Source organism: Phascolarctos cinereus, unplaced genomic scaffold (genome assembly GCF_003287225.1).
Source record: "Phascolarctos cinereus isolate Bilbo 61053 unplaced genomic scaffold, phaCin_HiC Scaffold_2;HRSCAF=192, whole genome shotgun sequence".
NCBI classification, from domain to species: Eukaryota; Metazoa; Chordata; class Mammalia; order Diprotodontia; family Phascolarctidae; genus Phascolarctos; species Phascolarctos cinereus.
In genome coordinates, this window is record NW_027555625.1 from 331,230,768 (window position 1) to 331,255,654 (window position 24,887).

Genomic DNA, 24,887 nt, shown 5'->3' on the forward strand with positions numbered 1-24,887 from the left:
ATTTTATGCATTTGAAAGCATTATTCTGAAGCATCCACAGGCTTCTCCAGACTGCCTACCAAAAGGATCCATGACCAAAAATGGTTTAAAACTCCTACTTTAGATGTTTTTTCAGTACCTGGGTACCAATGGCATACACAGGTTGTCCATCCTTTGGTCCTTCGCTCTGGCTATATGACACATCCAAATCCATCTCCAGACAACCGATCTTATTTGCACCCACCCTTTGTGCAGTGCGTCAGGGGTGCCGCCGAGCTGCCAAGAGCCACAGGGCATCCTTTCCCTGTGACGCTTCTGCCTGAGCGGGATGACCCCAGGTTCTTGAAGACTGCTAGTTGAGCACAGGCCTCAGCAAGTTCTACCATGCTGTAAAGGCTTGGAGTACAATTCCAATGTCAGTCTGTGCTCTCTAAGCCCACCCTAGGTAAACATAGGAAGATTAATAGCTAGGAGACAGGGCAGGTGTCATCTTTGGCCATGTTAATCTCAAAACAACTCTCAAATCCTATGATCCTAAAAATATCAATTAGCCAGAGGAATTAAGGGAGTGTTCTGGGTGGGGCACCACAAGCCTGCCCCTGTCATCAGCAGGCTCCCTGATTAGCCAGGAGTGAGCCTGGAATTAGAAGAATAGACAAGTGAAGTTGGTCCAGAAAGCACAGGTGAGATAACACCAAATTGGGGTAGGGTGCTTTCTAAAAGAAAGACGCTCAGGCCAGCTAGGTGGTGCAGTGGAACGATCTGGCCTTTGAGTCAGGAGGACCTGAGTTCAAATCCACCCTCAGACAATTGACACTTACTAGCTATGTGACCCTGGGAAAGTCACTTAACCCCAATGGCCTCATGAAAAAGCAACAACAAGAAAAACAAAACAAAAAAAGATGCTCTTCTCTTCTGGGCCCCTGAGGGAACTAGAGCTTTTCAGTTGTAAGGAGGAATAAGAAGAGTCAGGGAGGATTGGGGTAGGTTTCACTATAGAATATTTTAGAAAGCTGAAGCCCACCTTGTCTGGGACTTGACAGATTTATTCATACTTCTAATGATTTTTGCCCTGGCATATTATTTCTTGATTTCCCTTTCCCTTGTAAATGAGCTCTAGGGGCGCCCTCTTGTGGTCCTGGCTGTGTAGAGGAGGGCATCCTGAGTCTGTGACAGCAGTACAGGAATGAAGACAGCCGGTTGGAAATGGGGCAGCAGAAGCCAGAGGCTGGGAAGACCAGCAGGCTCAGGGAGCAGAGAGCTCAGGAGTGAGGTGGGTTTCAGGCCTTGGTTGGGAATCAAAGATCAGAGAAGTTATCTATCGGGCTTTGTATATTTTAGGAATGCAAGTTGAATTAAATTGAAATGCCTGTGTATGCATCGTATTCCTCGATAGACTATAAGCTCTATAAAGGCAGGGACTCAAGCACAGATGTCTGCATACCACAAGCACTTAATAAATGTCTGTCAAGTTGACTTGAAATGTTGAAATGAATGGTGGGCCAGCTGTAAGCAGAGAAGCAGATTGCTGATCAAATATAAGGAAGGCCCACGGTTGGTTCCTGTATTCTTTACAGAGCTCCTATCTGCTCTCTTCCCTCCCCTGACCAGGCTGGTCAGCATACCTGGAAAAAGTCGAGAAAACAGGTTGCTTGGATACAGCAGGGTTGACAATCCTGTTCCTTTCTGTACTGTTCCAAACTTTCCCCTCGTTTTCATCCCCCAACCCCCCAGCCCTCGTGCTGTTCAGTGCAGTGTGTGTGTGTGTATGTGTGTGTGTGTGTGTGTGTGTGTGTGTGTGCGCGCGCGCGCGCGCGTGTGCCTGTAGCAAGTATGTCAGTGCATGAGCAGAGCAGGGTGTGAGTGTGCAGTGACCGGGGCCGGGGCGCTGTGCCGGGCGTGCGCTCTCCAGCGTCGCGTCTCGGCTGGTCCTTCCTCGGGGAGGGTGTGGAGTTTGGGGTTTGGTTAGGGGAGGGCTCGTGGTGCGCGCGCGGGCTCCTGTCTGGGCACGCGCACGCTCTGTTCCGGGCTTGTGTCTGTCTGTCTGTGTGTGCATGTGTGTGTGTGTGCATGCATGTGTGAGTGTGCACTCTGTGTGTTGGTGCACGCGCCCGCGCGCAGGAAGCTCGAGACTGGAGCTTGGAACCTGCTGTCTCTGGGCTGTCCCTGGCCCGGGAACCCCGGCCCTGTCAGGTCCCCGGCCCTGACACCCGGCCGACCAGCCCGAGGAGGAGGAAGAGAAAGAGGAGATGCCGGGGCCCGTAAGTAGCGCGGTCCGCGGGGGGAAGGAGGGCAGAGGGCCAAGGCAGTGTAGGGGTCTCTCCTAGGCCCGCGGGGTGGGGGGGGGGCGGCAGGGAAAGGGGGAGCCCTGAGGATTCCTGGCCAGGAGGCAGGTGGGTGTGTGCCAGGCAGGGGTCTGCGTGCCCCGGGCTCTGGCCAGGACCGGTTCTTTCTCGCCCTCCCCCACCACCACCACGCTGCCTGCACACAGCGCCCGGCAGCTCAGGGAGCACCCCCTCACCCCAATCCTCATTCTCTCCCCCCCCTCCCCGACACACACCAGCACGGGCTCGGGGAGAGGGAGAGCGAGAGAGCCCTTGGTTCGCTTGGTAACAGTTGCCATGGCAAAGAGGCTGCGCTCACCAGGGAAACACATCTCATGAAACCCAGAGACGCCTCCTCCCCGGTCCCCACCCCCAGCCCGGCTGCTGCAGGAGGGTGGGTGCCTCGGCCCTCCCCCCACCACCACTACCTAAAGGGAATCTCCTGTTCCCGAAGGCAGGCCCTCTCTCCTCTGGGCCCCACCCTGGGCAGCCTGGGCTTCCAGCCCAGCAGGTATCCCTACCTCTTCCCAGACCTGGGGTGTCCTCTTGGATCTTAACTGAAAGGGACCTTAAAACATAGAATCAGCATGGGGAGAGGGCCATGGAACATAGAATACAGAATATCAGAGCTAGAAAAGATCTCAAAGCACAGAATATTAGAGCTAATGGGAACCATAGGACCCAGAATATAGTATGTCAGGACTAGAAAGAGCCTTTGAACATAGAACATAGAATGTCAGGAGTGGAAGGGACCTTAGGACACAGAAAATAGAATGTAAGAGCTGGAAAGGGCCTTAGAATATAAGATGTCAACACTAGGGAAGAAATCTTAGGGATTGTCTAGTCTAATCCCATTCCCACCCCCACATTTGAGAGGAAGAAACTAAGAGGGGAAATGACACTCAGGACTGCATAAATGAGTCTTCTGACTATAAGCCCAGGGCTTTTAGCTGTGAAGAACTAGCAAAGGATGTCCAAAATAGTGCTTCACGTGCAAGGCATACTGCCTTCCCTCTTGGAACAGGCCATGCCTACTTCTGCTCTCTCTCAGGTCCAGGGAAAGCCAGAATTGCCTGCTCCTTGACCCATCATGGGCTCTGAACTCTGGGCCTTGAATTCACCCTGAGGAGGGACAGCTTTTCTACTTCAATCCTCCTCCTCCTCCTCCTCCTCCTCCTCCTCCTCCTCCTCAGGTAAAGAATGGAGAGAGCTCTCCCTTTCCCCAATTAAGAGTTAAATGGATTTCCTCTGTGATCTGATGCCCAGAAAGGGCAGCTATAAAAGCTAGATCAATGAATAGGATTATAAGGCTAGGACCCTGAGAGTTTCAGGCATCCCAAGACAGTCCATAAGGCCAAGCCATGAAGGAAGACAGGAAGGAGGAGCCGGCTCAGCCTGCAGGAGGGTTTTGAGACATGAGAGTTACTGCCAGTGAGCACCCTGATCTCCCAAAGTCCCTTTATCCTCAGAGGGTCCATGCACTCATCCATCCATCCCCTGAGAGGTGCAGAGGCTGGGGTGAAGAGGTAAGGGAGGGAGAGTCTGAGAGTATTCCACTAAACCTGTTTCTCCCCCAGCCCCTAACCCCTAAAAGGGCATGTATGGGGTAGCTGCCTCTGAGCCCCCCCAGAGCTGATCCATCAGACTACAAATGGGGTGGGGGTGGGGGGAGCAGCTGGCAGGCTAGGAAGCCTCTGGTGGACTTAGGGCTCCCCTATGACTTGGGAGCCAAGGCCAAAAGCCTCATTTTTGACTTGTCTCTCCAACTTGAACCCATGCTGCAGTGAGCTCCCAGTCTTTTTAACAAGAGACCTTATCGTCTCCATTTCTCCCAAAGAAGCCTTCCCTGTTCCCTGGCTCAGGGGCCCTCATGGCAAATGAAACGTTCCAGGATTCTCTTTCCTAAACCCATCTGAATCATCTACCGTGTCTGGAATCCTGAGATCTCTACTTGATCCAAGACCTGTCTGCTTCTCCCAGGAAATACCAAGGAGAGGGAGGCAGCTGAATAGGGAAGAGAAGGAAGAGGAGGAGGGGTGGGGGAGCAGATTGCTGACGTATGGCAGTTGCAGCGTCCATGTGGGAGCCAGCCGGAGCTCAGCCACATTTTTCTCTTCCTTTGTTCCTGGGGCCATAAGTGTCCTTTTCTTGTCTGAGGACAATGAGCTGCCTGTGCTGAGATGGCCCGGGCCTAAAGGAAACCTGGGGCCCTTTTCCGGCCCCATGAGGGGAGGCCCAGAGATTGAACCTAGGGGCCCACATTCCAACCATGGCAGCTGCTGTGTGAGAAAAGAGATCTGAGTCAGAGGAAATGACCTGCCCCCTTCCCTGCCCTCCCTCCCATCCCAGCAGCCAGGGAATGAATGGCTGTCCAAGGCTGCCTGACTCAGCCCTGCACACACAAGGCTGGGGTCACTATTCCTTGTAATGCCAAGAGCCCCTGCACCAGCACATGGTGCCCATGCTATGGAAAAACCTGGTGAGTCAAGGATGAAGCACTGAGTGCTGAGCCCACATTGGTGGCTGGGAGCCTTCTCTTGGGCATTGACTAGAAGGGACCTTAAGGATGGGAGGCCTTGGGATGCAGTCCGGGCAAGCACAAGTCCAAGATCCAATTTCTTTGATACTAAGTCAGAAGTCAGAGGACCTGGGTTTGAATTCAGCCTCATCTCCTGTCTACTGCCTTTGCGGCAGCATAGTACAGTGGTTTAAATGTTGGAGCTGGAGTCAGGGAGACAAGTTCAAATCCTCCCTCAATTATTTATCAGCTTCATAATCCTGGGCAAGTCACTTAACCTCTCTCAGCCTCATTTTACTCATCTGTAAAATGGGGATAGTAATAGCACCTACCTCCCAGGGTTGTCATGAGGATTAAATTAAATAAGCAGTTTTCTGTAGACTCTAAAGCATTCTATATATGTGAGCTATTATTATTTGACCTTAGGCAAGTCATTTTGCCTATCTGTGCCTCAATTCCTCATCAGTAAGACGAGAAGATCTCTAAATTCTATTCCAGCTCTAAACCTTTTAAGTCATTTAGTTCATCTCAATGACTTGGTTTCTTCACCTATAAAATGGGCCTATGTAAAATGGCCCTTCTGGCTGGGCATTGTAGGGTGGTATGGTGGGAAAAGAAACAGACAGAAAATTCAGAGGTTTGGCTTCTAATCCTAGCCTGGAGCAACTCATGGCCATCCTAGGTCACCAGAGGAGGGAGGCTCCTTCTCTGAATTTTCCCATCTGCAAAACAGTCATGACAAGCGCTACTCCCATTTCCTTTTGTTCTTTCTCTTCCTGCACATCTCTTCCCCCAAGTTTCTTAGCTGGCTTAGGGTATTCTATAAATACTCTAATCCAAGCCTTTCAAAGGCTTCATTTAAACCATCCCAGACAGGTGAGAATCTTCTTTATGAGAAAATGTATAAACATTCCATCAGCCTTCTTCACACATCTACCTGTGGGGAAGGGCCTTGTTCAATCTAAATCCCTAAGGGATTATAGCCCGTTTCTGAACCCTGAAGTTTGATTTGTTTTTCAGGCTAAATAATTCCGGATTCCTTCTCTTCCCAAGGTACTGTGGAGACTCGGATGTAGTTATCCCTCCATCTTCATTTCCAATCTGCTCTTTGGGGCAGGGCACAGACCTGGAAGGACTGTGAGGCCGTCCAAGGGGAGTCTGTCAGAGGCGGGCTTCACTCGAAGCCCTGAGTGGCAGAAGTGGGCCGAAAATCAGCAGAGGCCCGGCCCAACTTCCATGCCGGGAACACGGAAAATGAGGGCAGGAGGAGGGAGACTAGTGACCCACCGTGCAAGGACCAGGTCTACCTCTTCAGGGATTGATCAGAGGGAGGGGATGGTATCATGAGGTTCCAGGGCACAAAGCAGGAGGTGGCAGAAAATCCAGTTTCCCCTTTTTAAAATGATCTACATGAAAGATGCAGCCTTTCTCTCTGGATTCTTATACAATAGAAAGCAGCATTTCTCTTCCAAGTCTTTGTAGCACTTTGTATTTGAAATGTACATCATTAGCCTTCTCTTTATTATAATCAGCTCTCACATGTGACTAGTGTTTTATATGCACTTTGGGGGTAGAGACTTGGGATTCGAAAACCTTGGTTTTGAGTCCTAGCTCTTCTGTGTACTTGGAGGAGTTATTTCTCCTTTATGGGTCTCAGTTTCCTCCTCTGTAAAATGGTGGCAGTAGTTGCTCCTCATCTCCCTTACAGAGAAGGTGAGAGGGTAGGATGAGGTAACAAATGGGGAGTGCTTTCTTAAACATGAAGTTCTGTATACAGATCAGCTATTATTGCTGGTGTCATTACCGTTATCGTTGTTAATAGCAGCTGTATCTGATCCTCCTGACAGCACTGTAAGACTGGCAGGGGAGTGATGATGCTGCCCCATTTTACAGAGATGGAAGCTATAGCCAGGAGAGGAAAAGTCACTTGCCCAAGGTCACACAGTTACTTGGCCTAGGGTAGAACTAGAACCCAGACCTCTTGACATCCCTATCTAGTTTAGTACTCTTTCCACATCAGACTACCTGTCAGAGACAAAGATATGATGGTTTCCATTTTACAGATTAAGAAACCAAGGCTTTAAGCCTATGTCTGTGGTCATGCAGGTTAGAATTCACTGGCTCAGGGGCTTCTCTCATTGGGTCAGGAACCCCACAGGCTCAATAAATAGGCTGCCAAGGCATTCAGAGCCGGAGAGGCTGCAGAACAGGGGCTGGGGATGCCCCAACAGTGCGATAGTCAGGGCCCAAAGAACTCATAGAGGAAGCACGTGGTACAGTGGAGACACTAACCAAATTAGAAGTCAGTCAATCTTGGTTTAAGTCCCAGCCCCAAACACGAACTTGTCGTGTGACTTTGGAGAGGTCATTTCCCCCTGTCTCTGGACCTCATTTTCCTCATCGACAAAATTGAGACGGTGAATTCCTGGTGGAGTTGTCAAGAAAATCAAGTTGCCTTTCCCAGAATGCCTTTCTTCTTGTAGGACTTAGGGCTTGAAGGGACCTTAGGCCTTAGACCTAGTCCAATGTTCCTGATTTTATACAAGAGGGAACTGAGGTCCAGATAGGGGAAGTAATTTGCCCAAAGTCACACAGCTGGTAAATGGCAGAGCTGGGGATCTAACCAGGGCCCTTTGATTCTGAATCCCCCTCTCTCTACTTGTCTGTTAATTACCTTTCTGTCAAGGGACACTTCCCTCACAGAAGGCCCAGTCCTCAGTGATCGCTCCCTCCACCTGGCTTTGGGATTCCTCTTTGCTAGGTATCTGTCCTATGTCCTCAATAAAACTGGAAGCCCCTGCCTCAGTTATACCTCCTTGCAAATAGCTCTAAGGTGTCTGGGAAACGTTGATGTATTATACAGTAGAATCACTTTGAAAATGATAAAGCAACATAAAACAGGGCTCCAGGCCCTGTGCTAAGAACAGAAGTATAAGCCACAGAGAGCCCCTGCCTGCCTGGGGCTTACAATCTAGTTGAAAGACTGCTGTATAGAAGGAGATCCAGACTAAGAGTCACAGTGAGTTCTTTTCCTGCTGGACCACTTGCCGGCTGTGTGTCCTTGGGAAATTCACTTCCCTTCTCTGGCCTCAGTTTCCTCGTCTGCAAAATGTAGATGTTGGACAAGGTGGATGGTCACTTCTAGCTCTAATCCCTATGAAAATGGGCCCTCCTGAATCTACCTCATAGGGCTATCATGAGAATTAAGTGAGATACAGATGTAATAAAAATGCTTTATAAACCAGAGTTTGCTATACAGAACATTAACAATATTAGATACTCTTGTTGAACCAACAATCTCAGAATTAGAGGCAGCTAGGTGGTGCAGTGGATACAGCACCTGGAGTCAAGAGGACCTGAGTTCAAATCCAACCTCAGACACTTGACACTTACTAGCTGTGTGACCCTGGGCAAGTCACTTAACCCTGATTGCCTCACAAACACACAAACAAAAAAGAATCTCACAATAAGAAGAGTCCTCAGAGGGCATATTAGATCAGCTCTTCCATTACCAAAAATTCCCTCTATAACAACTTCAACAAGTGGTCATCATACCTCTGCTTGAATACCTCCAGTGAAGGGGGACGCACCACCTCCAGAAGCTGCCCATTTCATTTTTGGTTAGCTCTAATTGTCAGAAAATTCTTTGTTGTATCCAGCCAAAATCTTTGACCCTAAGACTTTACCCGTTGTGCCCAGTTCCCCATGCCCTCTGGGCCTTCTTCTCCACTATAACCCTACAGTCATCATACCCACATTGTCTTTTCTGTTCCAGGCTAACCATCTCCTGGTTGCTTAAAGGATTCTCCACTGACACGCTCTCAGGTCCCCTTCTCATCTTGGTCACCAAACTTTGGAAACACTCCAATGTATCAGGGTTCTCCCTGAAGTGAGTCACTCAGGACTGAATGAGGTACTTTAGATGTGAAGGGAATGGAGCAAACATTTACATAGCACCTACATATGCTATGTCATGCACTGTGCCAAATGCTTTATAAATATTATCTCATTTGATCCTCACAATGACCAGTGAGATGAGTGCTGTTATTATCTCTGTTTTACAGTTGGGAAAACTGAGGCAGGGGCAGCTAGGTGGCACAGTGGATACAGCACTGGCCCTGGATTCAGGAGGACCTGAGTTCAAATCTGGCCTCAGACCAAACACTTGACACTTATTAGCTGTGTGACTCTGAGCAAGTCACTTAACCCCAATTGCCTAAAAGTTAAAAAAAAAAAAGAGGGTTAAACTGGGAAGGGAAAACTGAAGCAAACAGATGTTGAGTGATTTGACCAGGGTCACACAGCTAGGAAGTATCTCAGATCTTCCTAACTCCAGGCCCAGTGTTCTGTGCTCTGTGGTGCCACCTAGGGCCTCAGATGTGATCTAACTATGGTAGAATACAGTGGGAAATCCCCTCCTGGCATATTATGTCTCTTTTAATGTAGCATAAGATTGCTTTAGGTTTGGGGCTGCCATATCAAACTGATGGCTCATATTTGGACTTGAAGTCCACTAAGACCCTCACACTGTTTTCTTTTTTAAATGAACACCTGGCCATCCCTCTACATCCTAAACCTTTTGTTAATTTTTTTTAAACTTGAGTAAAAGATTTTACATTTATCCCTCTTGTATTTCATCTGATTAAGAGCTTTCTTAACCTTGATTTTGCACCAATATGTTTTCCCTCTTAGCTCTGCATCATCTGCAAATTTAGTAAGCGTACCACCTCCATGCTCATATATGTCATTGACAAAAGTGTTTAATATAATAGGATCAAATATACTTCATAGGACCAGAGATTTTGAGCTGGAAAGGAGTCCATTTTATTTTGTGGTTGAGGGAATTCAGGTCCAAAGCATTTAATGTACTTGACTCTGATCACATAGGTAGTAAAGAGCAGAGGCAGGATTTGAATTCTGGTCCTCACACTCGAGAGGCTATAGGGTTTTTCTCACTTTACAAGGTGCTTCCCCTAGAGTCCAGAGGCCTAGATGATCCCTAATGATTTATAGGGGCAGCTAGGTGGCTCAGTGGGTAGAGCGCCCAGCCTGTAGTCAGGAAGACTCATCTTCCTAAGTTCAAGTCCAGCTTCAGACACTTACTAGCTATGTGACCCTCAGTAAATCAGTTTTCTCATCTGTAAAATGAGCTGGAGAAGGAAATAGCAAACCACTTCAGTATCTTTGCCAAGAAAACCCCAAAAGGGTCAAGACGAACTGCACATGCTTTAAAACAACTGAACAACAACGCTTTAAAGTCAGCATGGCCTCGTGGCTTAAGTGTTGGTTTTAGAGTCAGGAAGATCTGGGTTCAAATCAGCCCTCAGACACTTGACACTAGCTGTATGACCCTAGGCAAGTCACTTAACCCCAATTGCCTGGTTAAAAGAAAAAAAATGTTAGCTGTCTGACGCTGGGGCAAGTTCCTTAATCTTTCTGGGCCTCAATTCCTCAACTGTAAAACAAAGGGGTTGGACCACATGGTCTCTAAGGTCCCTTCCAGCCCTAAATTTATAATCCTTCTCTAGAGCATTTTACTAAAGATCCCCTCCAGAGCATTATTCTAGAGACCTCCCTCTGAGTGGACATCAGTTGATTACTGCTTTTTACCTTAGCACCAAATTCAACTGTACTGTCATTTAAGCCACATTGCTCCACTCTGCCCAAAAGGATATTTTAAGAGGTTTTGTCAAATGTCTTGTTAAAAAATCCAGATTCTCCACATCTCTGGCATTCCCTTGATCTGTATACCAGGTTAGTCTTTCAGAACATCAGTGGATGTGTCATTTCATTGATATGGGCTCTCCTGCCACTGACGCAGAGCATAATCTATCCATGCCTACTTGTCCTGGGTGACTTTTACCCATTTCTTCCTGTCAGTCCTTCATGGGGGTTCACCCAGCACCCTCAGGGCCTTCCTCTGTATCTCCTTACAACTCATGGACATTAAGGGAACATCCAGGGTATTGCTTATCCTCACTGTCACTACCTGACTGGCTCACCTCTTCCCATCATCTATCTGCAGGGTAACATCCTTCACACCAGCTCAGTTGTGCAATTCTTCGTTAGTAACTTGTAACCTGTACACACCAACTATGTGCTTCTCCATTGCTTTTGAGTGACCTTTACTTGTAATTCTTCAGAGACTCTGGTATTCCATCACTTGTAGCCATTCAGAATCACCAGAAGAATCTTGTTAACATCAAACAAACAAGCTGGCTTTTGTTTCATTCAGGAGGAAGTTGGAGTCATTAAAAGAACTGGACAGTTTCCAAAGATAATCCAACCTGCTCATCCTCTTCTATTCAATTCTGGGGACAAGTTAACTGCACTGTACTGATAAATCAGCTCTATGGTTTGCTAGACAATGGGTATTTTCCATCCACTTGGTTTTTCCCGTGTGGATAGTTAGCCAAGGGGTTAGATGAATGATTATCTTGTTTAGGAGGCTTTGCAGCGTTCCAGGGCTTAATTCAAGCAATATAATGTCATGCAAGAATCAGTCTAGCAGCCATGTAAATGATCAAAAAAAAAAAGTTAATCAGAAAGTCTGCTTTTGTTGAACCATTCTGGCTCTGGTGATGACCAGTCAATCAACAAACATTTATTCAGCATTATTATTGCCAAGTGCTAGGAATACAAAGAAAGGCAACATGGTTTCTGCTCTGATGGAGCTCACCTTATAAGAGAGAGAAAACGTGAATAATTATGTACATACAAGATACGTACAATGTAAATGGAAGGCAATCTTTGAAGGAAAGAAATAGCAGTGGAGAAGATGGGGAAAGACCTCCTACAAAAAATGAGATTTAAGCTGAGTCCCGACCGAAGTTAGGAGTACTTCTCTTTCTAACTATATACATAGCACAATTTTAATAATGTGTTCTGAAATTTTGTTAACTACCAAAGTCTAACTACCATCTGCTACAAAGTTTGCTAACTACCCTGGCCTTTGTCAGGCAGTCAGTCAGTCAACAAGCTTTTAAAGATAGCCTTGTCTGGATTCTCTATGTGCTAGAGGGTGTCCTTTGGGTCGAAGTGTCCTTGATTTTTCACTAACAATTGTTCAACAATCTCATCTGCATTAGACCTTAGGTCTAATGACCTTGTTGGCCTGGGTCTGATAACCTGAACTCCTAGATGGTTGCTAAGGACTCTCTCTTAATCTCTTTACTTATCTTGGGTTTCAATTCCCTGTTAACCATTTATGTTCTATCCTTCCCAAGCCTGGAATCCAGGCAGGAAAAATCAAAATGTGAGAAGTGTCAAATGAGTAATCCCAAAAGTAAGAGGTTCAGGAGTTCAGAGAAGGAAGAAAGCGTATTATTATCAATTCCTTGGTTCTTCAGCCTGGACCCTCAATCCCTCCCCAGGAGCTGTTTAAAATGCACGGGATTTGGGGGTAGCTAGGTGTCGAAGTGGATAGAGTATGGGCCCTGGAGTCAGGAAGACCTGAGTTCAAATCTGGCCTGAGACACTTGACACTCATTAGCTGTGTGACCTTGGGCAAGTCACTTAACCCCGATTGTCTCGCCAACCAAAAAATAAAATAAAATGCCTGGGAGTTGGACCATAGAGGTAGAGGTCCTTCCTCATCTAGATTCTCCATGCTTTGGTCACAGGGCTGGGTTCTTGTAGTGTGAAGAGCCCATTGACTACAATTTTATGAGTAGATAATTATGGCTCCTGTTTTTATAGGCCTTTTTATCAACAAAGTCCCTCTTAGCTCTAACTCTTGGATCCTGTGGTGTTACGAGATGCAGGTGCAAATGAGAAGTACTGCTCCTTGACCTGATTTTCCTATAATCAAATATTGCTATAGAATTGTAATGTCCAGGGTTGCCATCCAATAATGTTCTAACTTACCCAAAACTAAGCCAGCTAAGAGGATAAGTCAAGCAGTGAAGGAAAATTCAGGTCTTGGGTGTAGACAGGCCACATGTCATTTGACAAAAGCTCGTTGGATCAAGGCTTAAAACTGCATTAAGATTTCTGGGACACCCTGTATACAAACCATAAATAGGTATTGTTGTCATTCAGTCGTGTCTGACTCTTCCTGACCCATGAATCATAGCACACCAGTACTGTCCATGGGGTTTTCTTGGCAAAGATACTGGAGTGAAGTGCTATTTGCTTTTCCAGTATATAGGTACACATACTTCCATTTCTAAGTACTCACAAAGCATGTCATTAATAACATGTTCTAGAATTTTTCTTTTGTTCAAAGAGTCCATTGAGGTATATCTTTTTCAATCTTTATATCTATATTTATATGGTAACTAGGTGGCTCAGTATGTTAGAGTACCAGACCTGGAGTTCAAATCCTATCTCAGATACTTAGTAGCTCTGTGTGAGACAAGTCACTTAACCCCACTTAGCCTTAGTTTCCTCATCTGCAAAATGAAGGGGTTGAACTCAGTGACCTCTAAAGCTAAGGTCTCTTCCAATTCAAAATCTATGATCCTGTGGACAGTGCAGGTATTATTATCCCCATTTTATAGATGAGGGAACTGAGGTTAGATGATTCATCCAAGGTTCCAAAATGAAGTTTCAGAGTCAGGAATTAAAACCAGGTCCTCTAATGCTAGTTCAGCACTTTTTATACACCACCATTCTACCTCTAGATACCTATAATAATGTTTGTTCACCATGCCTGACATGGCATAGGACACATGCCTAGCTGCCCAGGTAACTCACAGTTCTCTCCAGCTGAAGTACTGAGGGCTACTGCCCAGTATTCTTAATAAGAACCATAATTGGTATTCATATAGCAAACTCTTTACATGAAAGCTTGCTTGATCCACACAACAATTGTATGGAATAATTTTAATAGATAGACAGATAGATAGGCAGACAAATGCATAGACATAGTAGATTATGGGGGGCAGACAGATTAGATAGATAGATAGACAAATAGAAAAACGGATAGATAGACAGGGAGACAGACAGGTAGATGGGTGGATGGGCAGATGGATGGATAGATTAGACTATTAGGTGATAGAGAGAGATGGATTGGATAGATAGGCAGATAGATAGGCAGACAGATTAGATAGAGATAAACAGAGAGATGGATGGATAGAATAAATGATTAGATAGATAAATAGATGATAGATTAAATAGACAGATACAGATAGAGATGGATAGAGGGATTAGACAGGCAGACAGATTAGACAGATAGGCAGACACATATATACATACATATATATACATACACATACATACATTCCTACAAACAATATTCATTAAGCATTTATTATGTGCCAAGCACTGCACTCATTTACCAGGTGAGGAAGCAGAGGCTAAGAGAGAGGAAATTACTTTCTGACAGTCACCTAGTGAGTTAGTGGAAGAATGAAGACTCGATCCTAGATTTTTAGATCCTACTAGTGATTCCTCCACTTTATCATATGAAGCCTTTGGCTTAACCTAAAGCTTTCTGTGTGGAGCCTCACAAGGATGTATGCCATGGGGTGCTGACAAGTCTACAACATAATGCATTCAACAAACACTGATTAGACACCTACTGAGTTGCAGAGCACAGTGCTAGGTTCTGAGAAAGATTGTTTAAATGAGCCAGGGTTTCTCTCCTCATGGACCTCCTAGTCTATTGGAGGAATCATACACAATATGACATGAGAGTAGTTCAAGACAAAGTTCTATAAGATGGGGGGAGGGGAAGGGAAGCAGGTCACTGCTGATCAGAACAAGATTCTTGGAGAAAGGGACATTTGAGCTAGGTGTTAAATATATATATATATATATATATATATATATATATGTGTGTGTGTATATATATATCTATATATATCTATATCTATATATATCTATATCTATATATATCTATATATATCTATATCTATCTATCTATAGATAGATAGATAGATAGATAGATAGATAGATAGATAGATAGATATGAATTAAAAGTCTAAGAAGAAAAGGCAGGACATTCCAGACTGAAAGAACAGAGTGAACAATGGCATAGAATCAAAGAAGCATAATTATGTTAGGGGAGGGGAGAGAAGGGACAGAAAATGTAGTTTGGGTGAGCATAGATTGCAAGGAGAAGAGTAAAATGCTATGTAAAGGCAGTGTTATGCTAGATTGTGAAAGGCCTTGAATGCCAGGCAAAGAACTTTGAATGGTACTCATCAAGCAATAGGGAGCCATTGGAAATGTTTTAATAGAAGAGTGATATGACCAGATCTATGCATAAGAAAGATGGACAATTAGACACATAGATAGACAGACAGAGATGGGTTGATAGATGGTAGATAGATTGGTAGGTAGGTAGATAGATAGATAGATAGATAGATAGATAGATAGATAGATAGATAGATAGACAGATAGATAGATAGATAGACAGATAGACAGACAGGGCATTTACTCTGGCAACAGTGTGAAGATTGGATTGAAGTGGGGAGAGCAGGGAAAGACCCATGCAGAAGTCTATTATATAGACAGGTGGTAAGGGGGCTTGTAGTGGGATAGTGACAATGGCAATAAAGAAGAGGAGATGGATTTGAACTCCATGACTCATATTAGAGATAAGGAAGAAAGAAGGATCAAAAACAATCAGACAAAGATTCCTGGTGGTGCCAGACAAATAGTGAAGCTAAGAAGGAGATGCAGGTTTACGCAAAAAGACAATGAACTTGACTTGGGACACCTTTGAGTTTGAGGTGCTAGTGGGACATCCAGGTAGATATGTCCATTAGGCTCCTGGACTCATAGGTCTCCAGCACAGAAGAAAGGACAGAGCCAGAAAGAGAGGTTTAGGAGTTCTCTCCACAGGGGTGACAGTGAGCAAGATTACCAAGAGCAGAGGAAAAAGATAAAGGGTCAAGGGTGAACTCTTGGGGGGGATCCTCCCAGAATGAAGGGGTCAGGAAGGGGTAGAAAGTGCTCTTCATTGACCATGGAGCTCCAAGCTTAATCACTTCTTTTCTCTGAAGGTTTGAGTGACAATCTAGTGTATCATTTCCCCTGCCACTCCCAAAGAGTTTGCTGTGCCTAGTAACCTGAGCAGCCAAAAGTGAAGTCTTCCCCAGTGCCTCCTGTCCCTCCCCTACCTCTTTTGAGCAGCATGGGGCTAGGAAATGAGTGCTAGATTTGGAGTCTGAGGAGCTGAATTTGAATTCCATTTCTGCCACTTACTACCCAGGTGACTTTGGGCAGTCACTACGTTTAACTGTGGGCCTGGTTCCTTACCTGGAAAAGGAAAGAGTTGACCTAGATGATTTCTAGAAGGCCACTTCCAGGTCTAAATTCTACAATGATATTGCCAGCCTCAGTTTATTCATGAGGTTATAGTTCCCATTTCTGTCCTGGAGGGCAGCCTTGCTGCCATTCACCCTGACTAAGGCCTGGGTCCCTTTAAATGCATGTGATTGGCTGTCTTGGAGCATTCCTGAAACACTTCCCCAGGGTTTCAGAAAAAGGAGAACAACAGCTTTAATTAACTCCAAGTGACTGGCAGCAGCAGCAGCAGCATTGTTGGGCAGGCGGCAATGTCGTGGTTTTCTCTGGGCTCCGTCGCCATGGCAGCTGTGTGGAGGGGCTGGCGTGGGGGCGGGCAGGCAGGCGCTATTGTTCCTGCCGTTGTCTCAACTCAGAACACAGTGCCCAAGAAGTGGAGGGACTATCCCAAGTCTGGAGTGGTACATGGCAGAACGAACTCCACCAGGTAGAATTGGCTTGTGCCTTTTCTCTGTTTTAGGTCTGTCTCCAGGGCTCACCTTTCTCCCAACCAAAAGGAGGAGAAGGCCTACTAATCAGCTCCTTCACGACCTTGCCAGCTCTTCAGTCCATGGATATGTCTTTAAGACAACTCTCAGGCCCCTCATGGTGCTCTTAATGTGTGTGGGGCGGGGGGTCCCCAGAACTAGGGAACTGGTGCACCAAGGGCAGGAAAGCCATATGAATCAAAGGGTGCATGAACTGAGGAGATGGGGGCAGGGGGAGGGGAGGAATAACACCTTTCTCCTCATTTACCTCTGTCTGAAATTTAGAATTTCCTTTCACTATTTAAAAACATCATTCTAAGGAGTCCACAGGCTTCAACAGACTGCCCCCACCAAAAAAAGCCCATGACAGCAAAAAGATTAAGACCCCCTTTTGTAGGGAGATGAAAGGAAATGAAAGAAGAGCAGAATGGGGGTGGGGGAAAGGTGGGAGAATTAGAAAAGAGAGAGGCACCGACAGGAAAAAGTCGACATCCAGGATCCAATAACTCTGCCCTGACCGTACAATTCTTTGACACAATTCAAAACAACAAACACTTATAAAGCACCTGCTGGGGCAGCTAGGTGGTGAAGTGAATAAAGGGCCTGGAGTCAGGAAGACCTGCGTTCAAAACTGACCTCAGACACTAGTTGTGTGACTCTGGGCAAGTCGCTTAACCCCCTTTGCCCCAGTTTCCTCCTCTGTAAAGTGAGCTGGAGAAGGAAATGGCAAACCACTCCAGCATCTTTGCCAAGGAAACCCCAAATGGGGTCACAAAGAGTCAGACACAACAGAACAACAAATGTGCAGAGAATTGTTCTAGGAGATAAATATAGCCAAAACACAGTCCCTGTCCTCATGCAGCTTCTGTAAAGTTTAGGGGAATAAGACTGATTTCTGTAATATACATTACATGAAAAGTGCATCATCGTGGTATGGTGGAAAGATTTGGACTCAGAAGACTGGGTCTATTCCTATTCCTCTGCTTATTTCTTGTGCAACCTCAAACACTCCCTGCCCCCACCTCCACCCCAGGGCCCAAGTTTCTTCATCAGTCAAATGAGGGGGTTGGGCTGGATAAGATCCAAATTACTGCTCAGTTTTAGATCCTATGAAAGACATTTTGGTCTGGTCCTATGATTTCCTCAGTATAAAAAAAATCCCAATGTGGAAAACAATCTATAATTTGTAGGTTTAGAAAGTTGTCTGAAAGGTTGTGACTTGTTCAATGGCATATAGCTAATATGTGTCCCAGGTGGGTTAGGTCTTCTTGACTCTGAGGCTGACCTCCTTATCCGTTAGACAACCACAGTTGTCTAGCCTGAGAGAAACATTAAAGATTTGACAAAACAAAAAGTTAACATAAGGTTTGAGAGAGGTTCACCTAGGGGGAATCATGGAAGATTTCCTGGAAAAGACGGATCTTGAGTTGGATTTTAAGTCCCTGTGAAATCTGGATGGTCAGGTCACATCTGTGGAGAGAGTGGGACTGTCCATGGGAAGAACAGAAACCTGCCCGGGGCCCTAAACACCTATGGGCAGGGAGAATCCACTTCCATAGTGGAAGGCTGAGGTGGCTGGGTTTGAGGTGCCAGACCTTGGAGATTCAAAGGAACCAGATGATCATTAGAAAAGAGTCCAGGCAGCCACTAACGGCTGAATGGCCCCAAGACCCTGTGCCAGAAGAGGAAGCAGAGGCTCCCATTTCCCATGCCCATATCTATTTTTAACTCTCTCTAGGAGAAGATGCCAGCCTTCATCCTTGCCATCTCCCTCAGGCAGAAAAGGGGACTGGAGAGGCTTGGCCAGGGAAATGCAGTGTGATGGAGAGAGGGAGGGGGTGAGGACAAGGAAATGGGGGAGGGAAGGAGTGTGACAGGCAGCGAGGGGGGCGGGAATGCGACAGCGGGAAGGAGGTAGAGAAAGACACCCTGAGCAGGGAGTGTTCCGGGCAGCTAGCGCAGAGAGAGGCCAACCCTGAACTCTTTCCCCACCCCATTCAGTGAGCATCGAAGAAACAAAGGGACCCTCACTCTCACCAGGCTCTCCACTCAGCCTCTGGACCACCAACACCTCTCGGGCTGGGTGCACGTTGCGGGGCCTGGCACGAGGCCGCCCCCGCCCAGCTATTCCTGAGCTCTTACGGAGCCCCGCCTCGCCCCCGCCCCACCTGCAGAAACGACTACGGGAAGGCTGGGGGTGCTTCCCCCAGGTGTGTCGGGGAGGGGCTGGGCTGGATGGTAGTGGGCGGGTGTGTCCCACCAGTGGGGGAAACCCAGGCTGTGGCTGCGAGTCTAAGCGTCTGGGGGCGTTGGTAAAGACCAGGAGGTTGGTATCTCCGGGAGTCTCCGGGAGAACAGGGCCCCAAGGCAAGTGTGCAGCTTTGGGGAATAGAGGGGTGGCCAGGCCAGGATTTGGGAGGTGGAAGAGTGGCCCATGGCCTCTTCCGTAAAGCGCTGTTCTGCACGTGTAGACGTCGGCACATGCATGTACAATGTGTTCGGTTATGTCTGTGGCATGTAGGTGAGGCGTGGCAGAATAGATGTCTACAGGCTATGCCTAGGGAGCGGGGAGGGGCAGGGGCACGGGCTCCATGCCCATAGGTGTTGGAGAAATCGGGACACTTCCAGTCAGCGCGGCACCATGGCGTAGTGGAAAGAGCCCCAGCCGAGAGACTTGGGTTCTAGTGTGGACTTTGCCACACTAAGCTTCCAAGCTCCGTAACCGTGGGCAAGTAACTCACTAAATCTCTCTGGGCTTGATTTTCCCTATATCTTTCTTTGCATTATTTTGCAGGGTTATTGTGAGGAAAGAAACATTTATTAGTCAGTCAATAAGCATTTATTAAGCGCCTACTATGTGTTAAGCAAGAGTTATAGAAGTGTAGGCTATTATTACTATATTCCGCGGCTCTCTTTAAGTATCCGGAGGGAGACCGGTCAAGTTCTCGCACCTTCCTCCCTCCAGGACCCTGAGATTACTTTTCTGACTTCGGCCTCTGTAGCTGTCTCATGCCCCGCCCCGCTTCCCGCCCCCACACATATCTGAAACGACCTGTCAGCTCTGTGCATTGAGGCTCTCAGGGTGCCAGAGGGCCGCTGGAACCCACCCAAAGCTTTTACCCTGTGCGGTCGCGCTCAGATGGAGATCTGGGAAGAGAAAATGGGTGAACTTGTTGAGAACAAGTCCCTAGTAAGGTTTGGGACATGAAAGGGGGACTGACGGTCGCGGAGGAGCTTTCTGTCGTTTTCTTCCAAGGCTTGGACAGCTCCCCGGAGAGAGGATTTAAAATGCACGGTTAAGGGAAGTTTGGAGTTCCTTTTCTAAGGTTGCCTGAGGCTTTAACAAACTCTAGCTTACCCCGAGCTTTGCCCTGTTTCAGGCCTGGGATCTCAGTGGAATGACCTGAGCTTACACCCTCCTCCTGCCCATATTTAGGGAGCGAACCTGGGAAAACGAATGTGTGCCGACCCGGGGGAAGCCTTAGTGACGTCATCATCTCCAGTGACATCATCAGTCACTCTGTGCCAATGGGGGACTCTGGTCCCGGGGGAGGAGATCAAGCAGGATTTGAGAATGGGGACAGAAGAAGAGAGATGGAGGGTGGGGAGAGGGAAATGAGTAAAGGATTAAACGCTGACCTGGAAGCCAGGAATGGGCTCCTTCAAAAGAGCTCTGCTCACAGACGCCCTTCTACTCCCAGCACTCCTCTTCCCTTTTATTGGCCCTCTTCTACACACATACCTTCACCCCCTCACTATCGATCTCCCATCCTTCCTGACCTCCAACACCGGCCCTCTCTCCACCTTCCTTCTCTTCCCTCCACACCTTCCCTTTCCCCTCAGACTTTCCCTCCCTAACAAATTAAATTCAATGAAAATTTGTTGAACACCCGCCTTAAGCAAGGCCTTGTCTTCAGGCTGGGGAAAGAAAGCTGAAAAGGAATAGAGGCCCTGCTTTCCTGGAGTTTGTAATTAAATGAGGAGGGGGGGTTGTCTATCATGTACACAAATGAATGTGATTACAAGGTAGACTGTGATGGGGCAGAGGAGAGATCTAGGCAAGGTATTCTAGGGAAATCTGAGCAGGGGGGAGTGGGGCAGAAACTAGAAAAACAAGTAGGCCTTGGGGAAGAGGAACTGGACTTTGAAGTGAGAGAATTTCAACAGGCAAAGATGAAGGCTACTAAAAAAGGATGGAGGCCAGAAAGGCCAGGATAAGATTGGGGAACAGCTAGAGTCCAGTTTATCTGGAATACAGAGCAGAATGCAGTGAAAAAAGGCTGGGGTTGGATCTAGAGCGTAAAGGGACTGTAATGCCTGAGTTTGTTTAATCCTTTAGTGTTGGCAAGAGTCACAAAAGATCCTCAGAGTTGGAGTGACATGAAAACTCATAATTGATTGAAGGTTTCAATGGTCAGACCAATTCATTCGGAAGATTATTTTGCCAGCCCTCTGAACCAACCCAATCCCTGAAAATACATTAGGGTCTGGCGAAAGCTAAAGAAAGCAACAGATCATTTGAAAGCAAATGTTCTTTAGGGGTCAGAGGGCAGCTGGTCCTCCTGCCTGTTTGGCCTACATTGCCCCTTTTAGAGGCTTTCCTTCCCACCCACTTTGTCAGCTCCTCCTCCCCTTCTGGCACAACTGGACAATTCAGCCCCTCCTTCCACTTCCTGCAGACCACCCAACTAGTTCAGGGACAGTGGTTCTAGTCTGGGTTCAAGGTTTCTTGGTTTCAGAGTCTTGCAGATACTACCCTAAACCAAGTTCCCTGGACTGCAGTACTTCCCCCAGGCTTAATTGCCTTCAGTTCAGCAGTGGTGCCTCCCTTCACTTCAACCTGCAAACTATACCTCCTTCCCCAGCCCCCAAGTTGCTAGACCGAAACTATCCATCCTACTGGTCCTCTCAATCCAACCACAAGTCACATGCTGATTCCCCAAGGGACTGGAGGATCAAGGGGCAAGATAGTGGAGGGAGGGACGAGATCAGAGTGTCTGCTCTGAAAGGTGGAGTGAGTGGAAACAGTTACCCTCTGAGCTAGGCCAGCAAGGAGGGGAGAGATAGAAAAGGAAAGGAGGAAGAGGAAAAGAGAGAGAAGAGGTAAAGAGGAAGATATGGGGAATGGGGGGCAGGCAAGGAACACAGGGAGGGGGAGGCAGAGAAGGAAGGAGAGAAGGAGGATGTAGAAGGCAAAGAGGAGAGAGAAAGAAGGTGAAGGGAGAGGGAGGAAACAGGCATGTAAAGACCAAGCAGGCCCAGTCCTGAGCTGACCATCCTCCCTACCCTCTGCTCTGCCCCTCACAGATCCAGCCCGCCCGTGGCTGAATAGGTGCCCACGCCGCGGGGCTTGCGGGAGCGATGGGAATGAGTCGGGGCAGGCTCTGGGCGACCAGCCGCTGCCTCCCGCGCCCGCCCGCCCCCGCCGGACGTGGGCAGCCCCCGGCCTCGGTCAGCGCTCCACGGACAGTGAGGCCCGCGGCTCAGCTCTTAGCAGCCGGCCCCTGAGGGGTCCTCTGCTCCGGCCTCCGGCCCCCGCCCCAGGCCCGCGATGTTCGCAGGGGAGTGAGAGGGCTGCTGAGTGACTCCATGGCTCGGGCCCGGGGCGCCCACTGAGCCCGGGCCGCCCCTACCCCAGCCCAGCCCTTCGCCCGCTGCCGCCAAGATGGTGATGTCCCAGGGCACCTACACCTTCCTCACCTGCTTCGCCGGCTTCTGGCTCATCTGGGGCCTCGTGGTCCTGCTCTGCTGCTTCTGTAGCTTCCTCCGCCGCCGCCTCAAGCGGCGCCACGAGGAGCGGCTGCGAGAGCAGAACCTGCGCGCCCTGGAGCTCGAACCCCTGGAGCCACTGGAGCCCTTGGAGTTGGAGGGCAGCCTGGCCGGGAGCCCCCCCGGACTAGGGCTGGGCCTGGCCCCAGGACTGGCCCCGCAGGCCCGAGCCCGCCTGGAGGCCCCCGGCCATACCCACGCCCTGCACCACTCGGCCCCACCACAGCATCAGCCCCACCCAGCCCACCATCACCCGCACCCGCCCCACTCGCATCCGCACTCTCATCCGCACCCGCCTCATGTCCTGGTGCCACCCCGGCCCTGGAGCTACCCGCGCCAAGGTGGGCGCCCTAAGTGGGCTGCGACCAGGAAGAGGGGACGGGACTGCACAAACCTGGGAGGGTGTTGGGCTGGAGGCTTGACCGACCTAGGGGGCTATGAGGAGGGGGGAAGGGCAGCCTGGAAAGAGGGAACCTCGGTCAGCCTTGGGAGCTGGGAGTCGGATGAGGGGAGTGCTTGGGAGGCCGCGAGGGAGGTCGGGGGCTGCCTGAAAGGATAGGGAGTGGAGGGTGCGGTGGGGACCCGGGGAGGGAAACGTGTCCCCAGGGCCCTGAACTTGACTCCTGGCCATGGGCTTCTCGCAGCCGAATCGGACCTCTCCAAGCCCCCGTGCTACGAGGAGGCGGTGCTGATGGCTGAGCCTCCGCCGCCCTACAGCGAGGTGCTCACTGACACGCGCGGCCTCTACCGCAAGATCGTGACACCCTTCCTGAGCCGCGACAGCTCCGAGAAGCAGGAGCAGCCGCCCAACTACAAGCCGCTCTTTCTGGACCGGGGCTACTCGTCGGCGCTGCACCTGCCCAGCGCCCCGCGGCCGGGCCAGCCCTGCCCCGCCCTCTACCTGCAGGCCGAACGCTCCCGCCGCGTCTTCCCCAGCTGGACCGACTCGGAGCTGAGCAACCGCGACCCACTGGAGCACGGAGCCTGGCGCCTGCCCGTCTCCATCCCCTTGTTCGGGAGGACTACAGCCGTATAGAGGGGGTGGCCCGAGCCTCTGCCCCCTGGCCCCACCCCGGGGGCTAAGCGCCCGGACCGGAGCCAGCGCTGCCCCACTCCCTGCCCTGCCCCGCGTCTTCCTCCCTTTCTCCCTCCCCGAGGGCAGGCCGTTCAGACTCCTTTCTTAGGCCTCGGGGGTTTTTAAAACGCTTCCCTGGGACTCGGGGCTATTTCTTACCCTGTTTGTTACATTTTGAGGATAATAAAGGTGTGTGATCGGCTTTGGTACAACGGGAGGGAGAGCCTGCTGCTTGCACCCAGGGGTGGGGGATAAAGGGGAAAAGGGGCGTCCCCGACCCCTACCCCAGGCATCCCTCCAACTATGTTTGATCCCCTCGCCTGTAGCCTAATTTCTGCCAGCTCCACCTTCAGAGACCTCTCTGCAAGCTAAAGTGAGAGTAGTAGAAAACCTGTATCCGAAATCCCAAGACCCGAGTTCTGCCACTAGCTACCTGTAAGACCCAGGGAAAGTCTCTTCTCTCTGGGGCTCAGCTTCCTCTTCTTTAAGACTGGGGGGGGAGGGTCTAGATCATAGAAATGAGAGCTGGAAAAGAACCCTAGGATTAGTCTGTTTTAAACCTTGTTTTACAACCGCAAAATATTGTCTTTCCCTCTTTAGGGGAACCGAGGCCCAGATTAGATAAGTGGCTGCCCAAGGTCACATAGCTAGCTAGTAAGTAGAGGAGCCAGAATTTGAACTCCTCAGTCTGTGGTTCAAATTTTAGGGCTCTTTGCAACACACCACACTGGTTTATTGCCTCTGAACACCAAGGAATGAAATTCGGAAACATGGAGTGTGGACCCAGTCCTGGCAAACCAGGCTTTCCCTGGAGGCACAGATATTTGGGCAGAATTCTCCTTCAGATGCTTTCTGAAGTCTTCTACCTCTAAATCCTATGAGAAAAATATCACCACTGCCTTGGATATGCCAAACTTAAGGACTGGCAGTGGTCAAGTTAACTGCAGCCTTATTTTAGAAATGGGGAGGTCACTTCCCCACAGTCACACAGCCAATAATTGACATGTCAGAGTGGAAAGATTGATAAAGTCAGAAGTTAAGGCCAAGCTCTTGCTTTTTGCCACCTGTGACCTGGGATAAGTTATCCTCTTTGTGCCTCAGTTTCCACCTATGTAAAATGTTAGACTAGATGATATTCTCTAAACCCTATAATTCCATGAATCATCCCAGATACTGCTATTCCAGCATCCAGTGGTGATCAATAGTTATCCAAGGGCCGGGAGAGCAGCTGCTAAATCTGCTCCAGCAGTTTCTTCCAATCTCTGCAGGACAAGAGTAGTAGGCCTGGCTTGAGAACTGTCCACCCCAAGTCAGGGTCACAGGACAGAGAGGACAGTTCAGTGTCCAATCATCTTATACCACATTTGATCCACACACTTTGGGCCAGTGACCCCTTCCTTTTTCTCTTCCCAGCTCAGGCAAAGGGCCCTTTGTTTGAGGTTCCTATGCAAAACTGTCATGGTTGAAAGAATACAAGATTGGGGGGGGGATTCTGCTAC

The 24,887-nt window shown here is 48.6% G+C and overlaps 1 protein-coding gene across 2 annotated transcripts; it reads left to right on the forward strand.

Moving 5' to 3' along the window:
- Positions 1 to 1,912: 1,912 nt before the first annotated feature.
- Positions 1,913 to 23,600, forward strand: PRR7 (proline rich 7, synaptic). 2 transcript variants are annotated; one of them, XM_020998856.2, is made up of 3 exons: positions 1,913 to 2,240; positions 21,852 to 22,654; positions 22,958 to 23,600. In XM_020998856.2, the coding sequence occupies exons 2-3, from the start codon at positions 22,210 to 22,212 to the stop codon at positions 23,347 to 23,349; spliced, it is 837 nt and encodes a 278-aa protein (XP_020854515.1). In that variant the 5' UTR covers positions 1,913 to 2,240; positions 21,852 to 22,209; the 3' UTR covers positions 23,350 to 23,600. The 2 variants fall into 2 exon arrangements, with proteins under 2 accessions (XP_020854515.1, XP_078006413.1); XM_078150287.1 differs by lacking the exon at positions 1,913 to 2,240 and adding an exon at positions 18,461 to 18,754.
- Positions 23,601 to 24,887: the final 1,287 nt, after the last annotated feature.

Excerpts from the sequence above, each read along its gene's own strand:
- PRR7 (XM_020998856.2), top strand. The coding sequence starts at position 22,210 with ATGGTGATGTCCCAGGGCACCTACACCTTCCTCACCTGCTTCGCCGGC. Across the intron at positions 22,655-22,957 it reads CTGGAGCTACCCGCGCCAAG|CCGAATCGGACCTCTCCAAG; the intron begins GTGGGCGCCCTA and ends GGCTTCTCGCAG.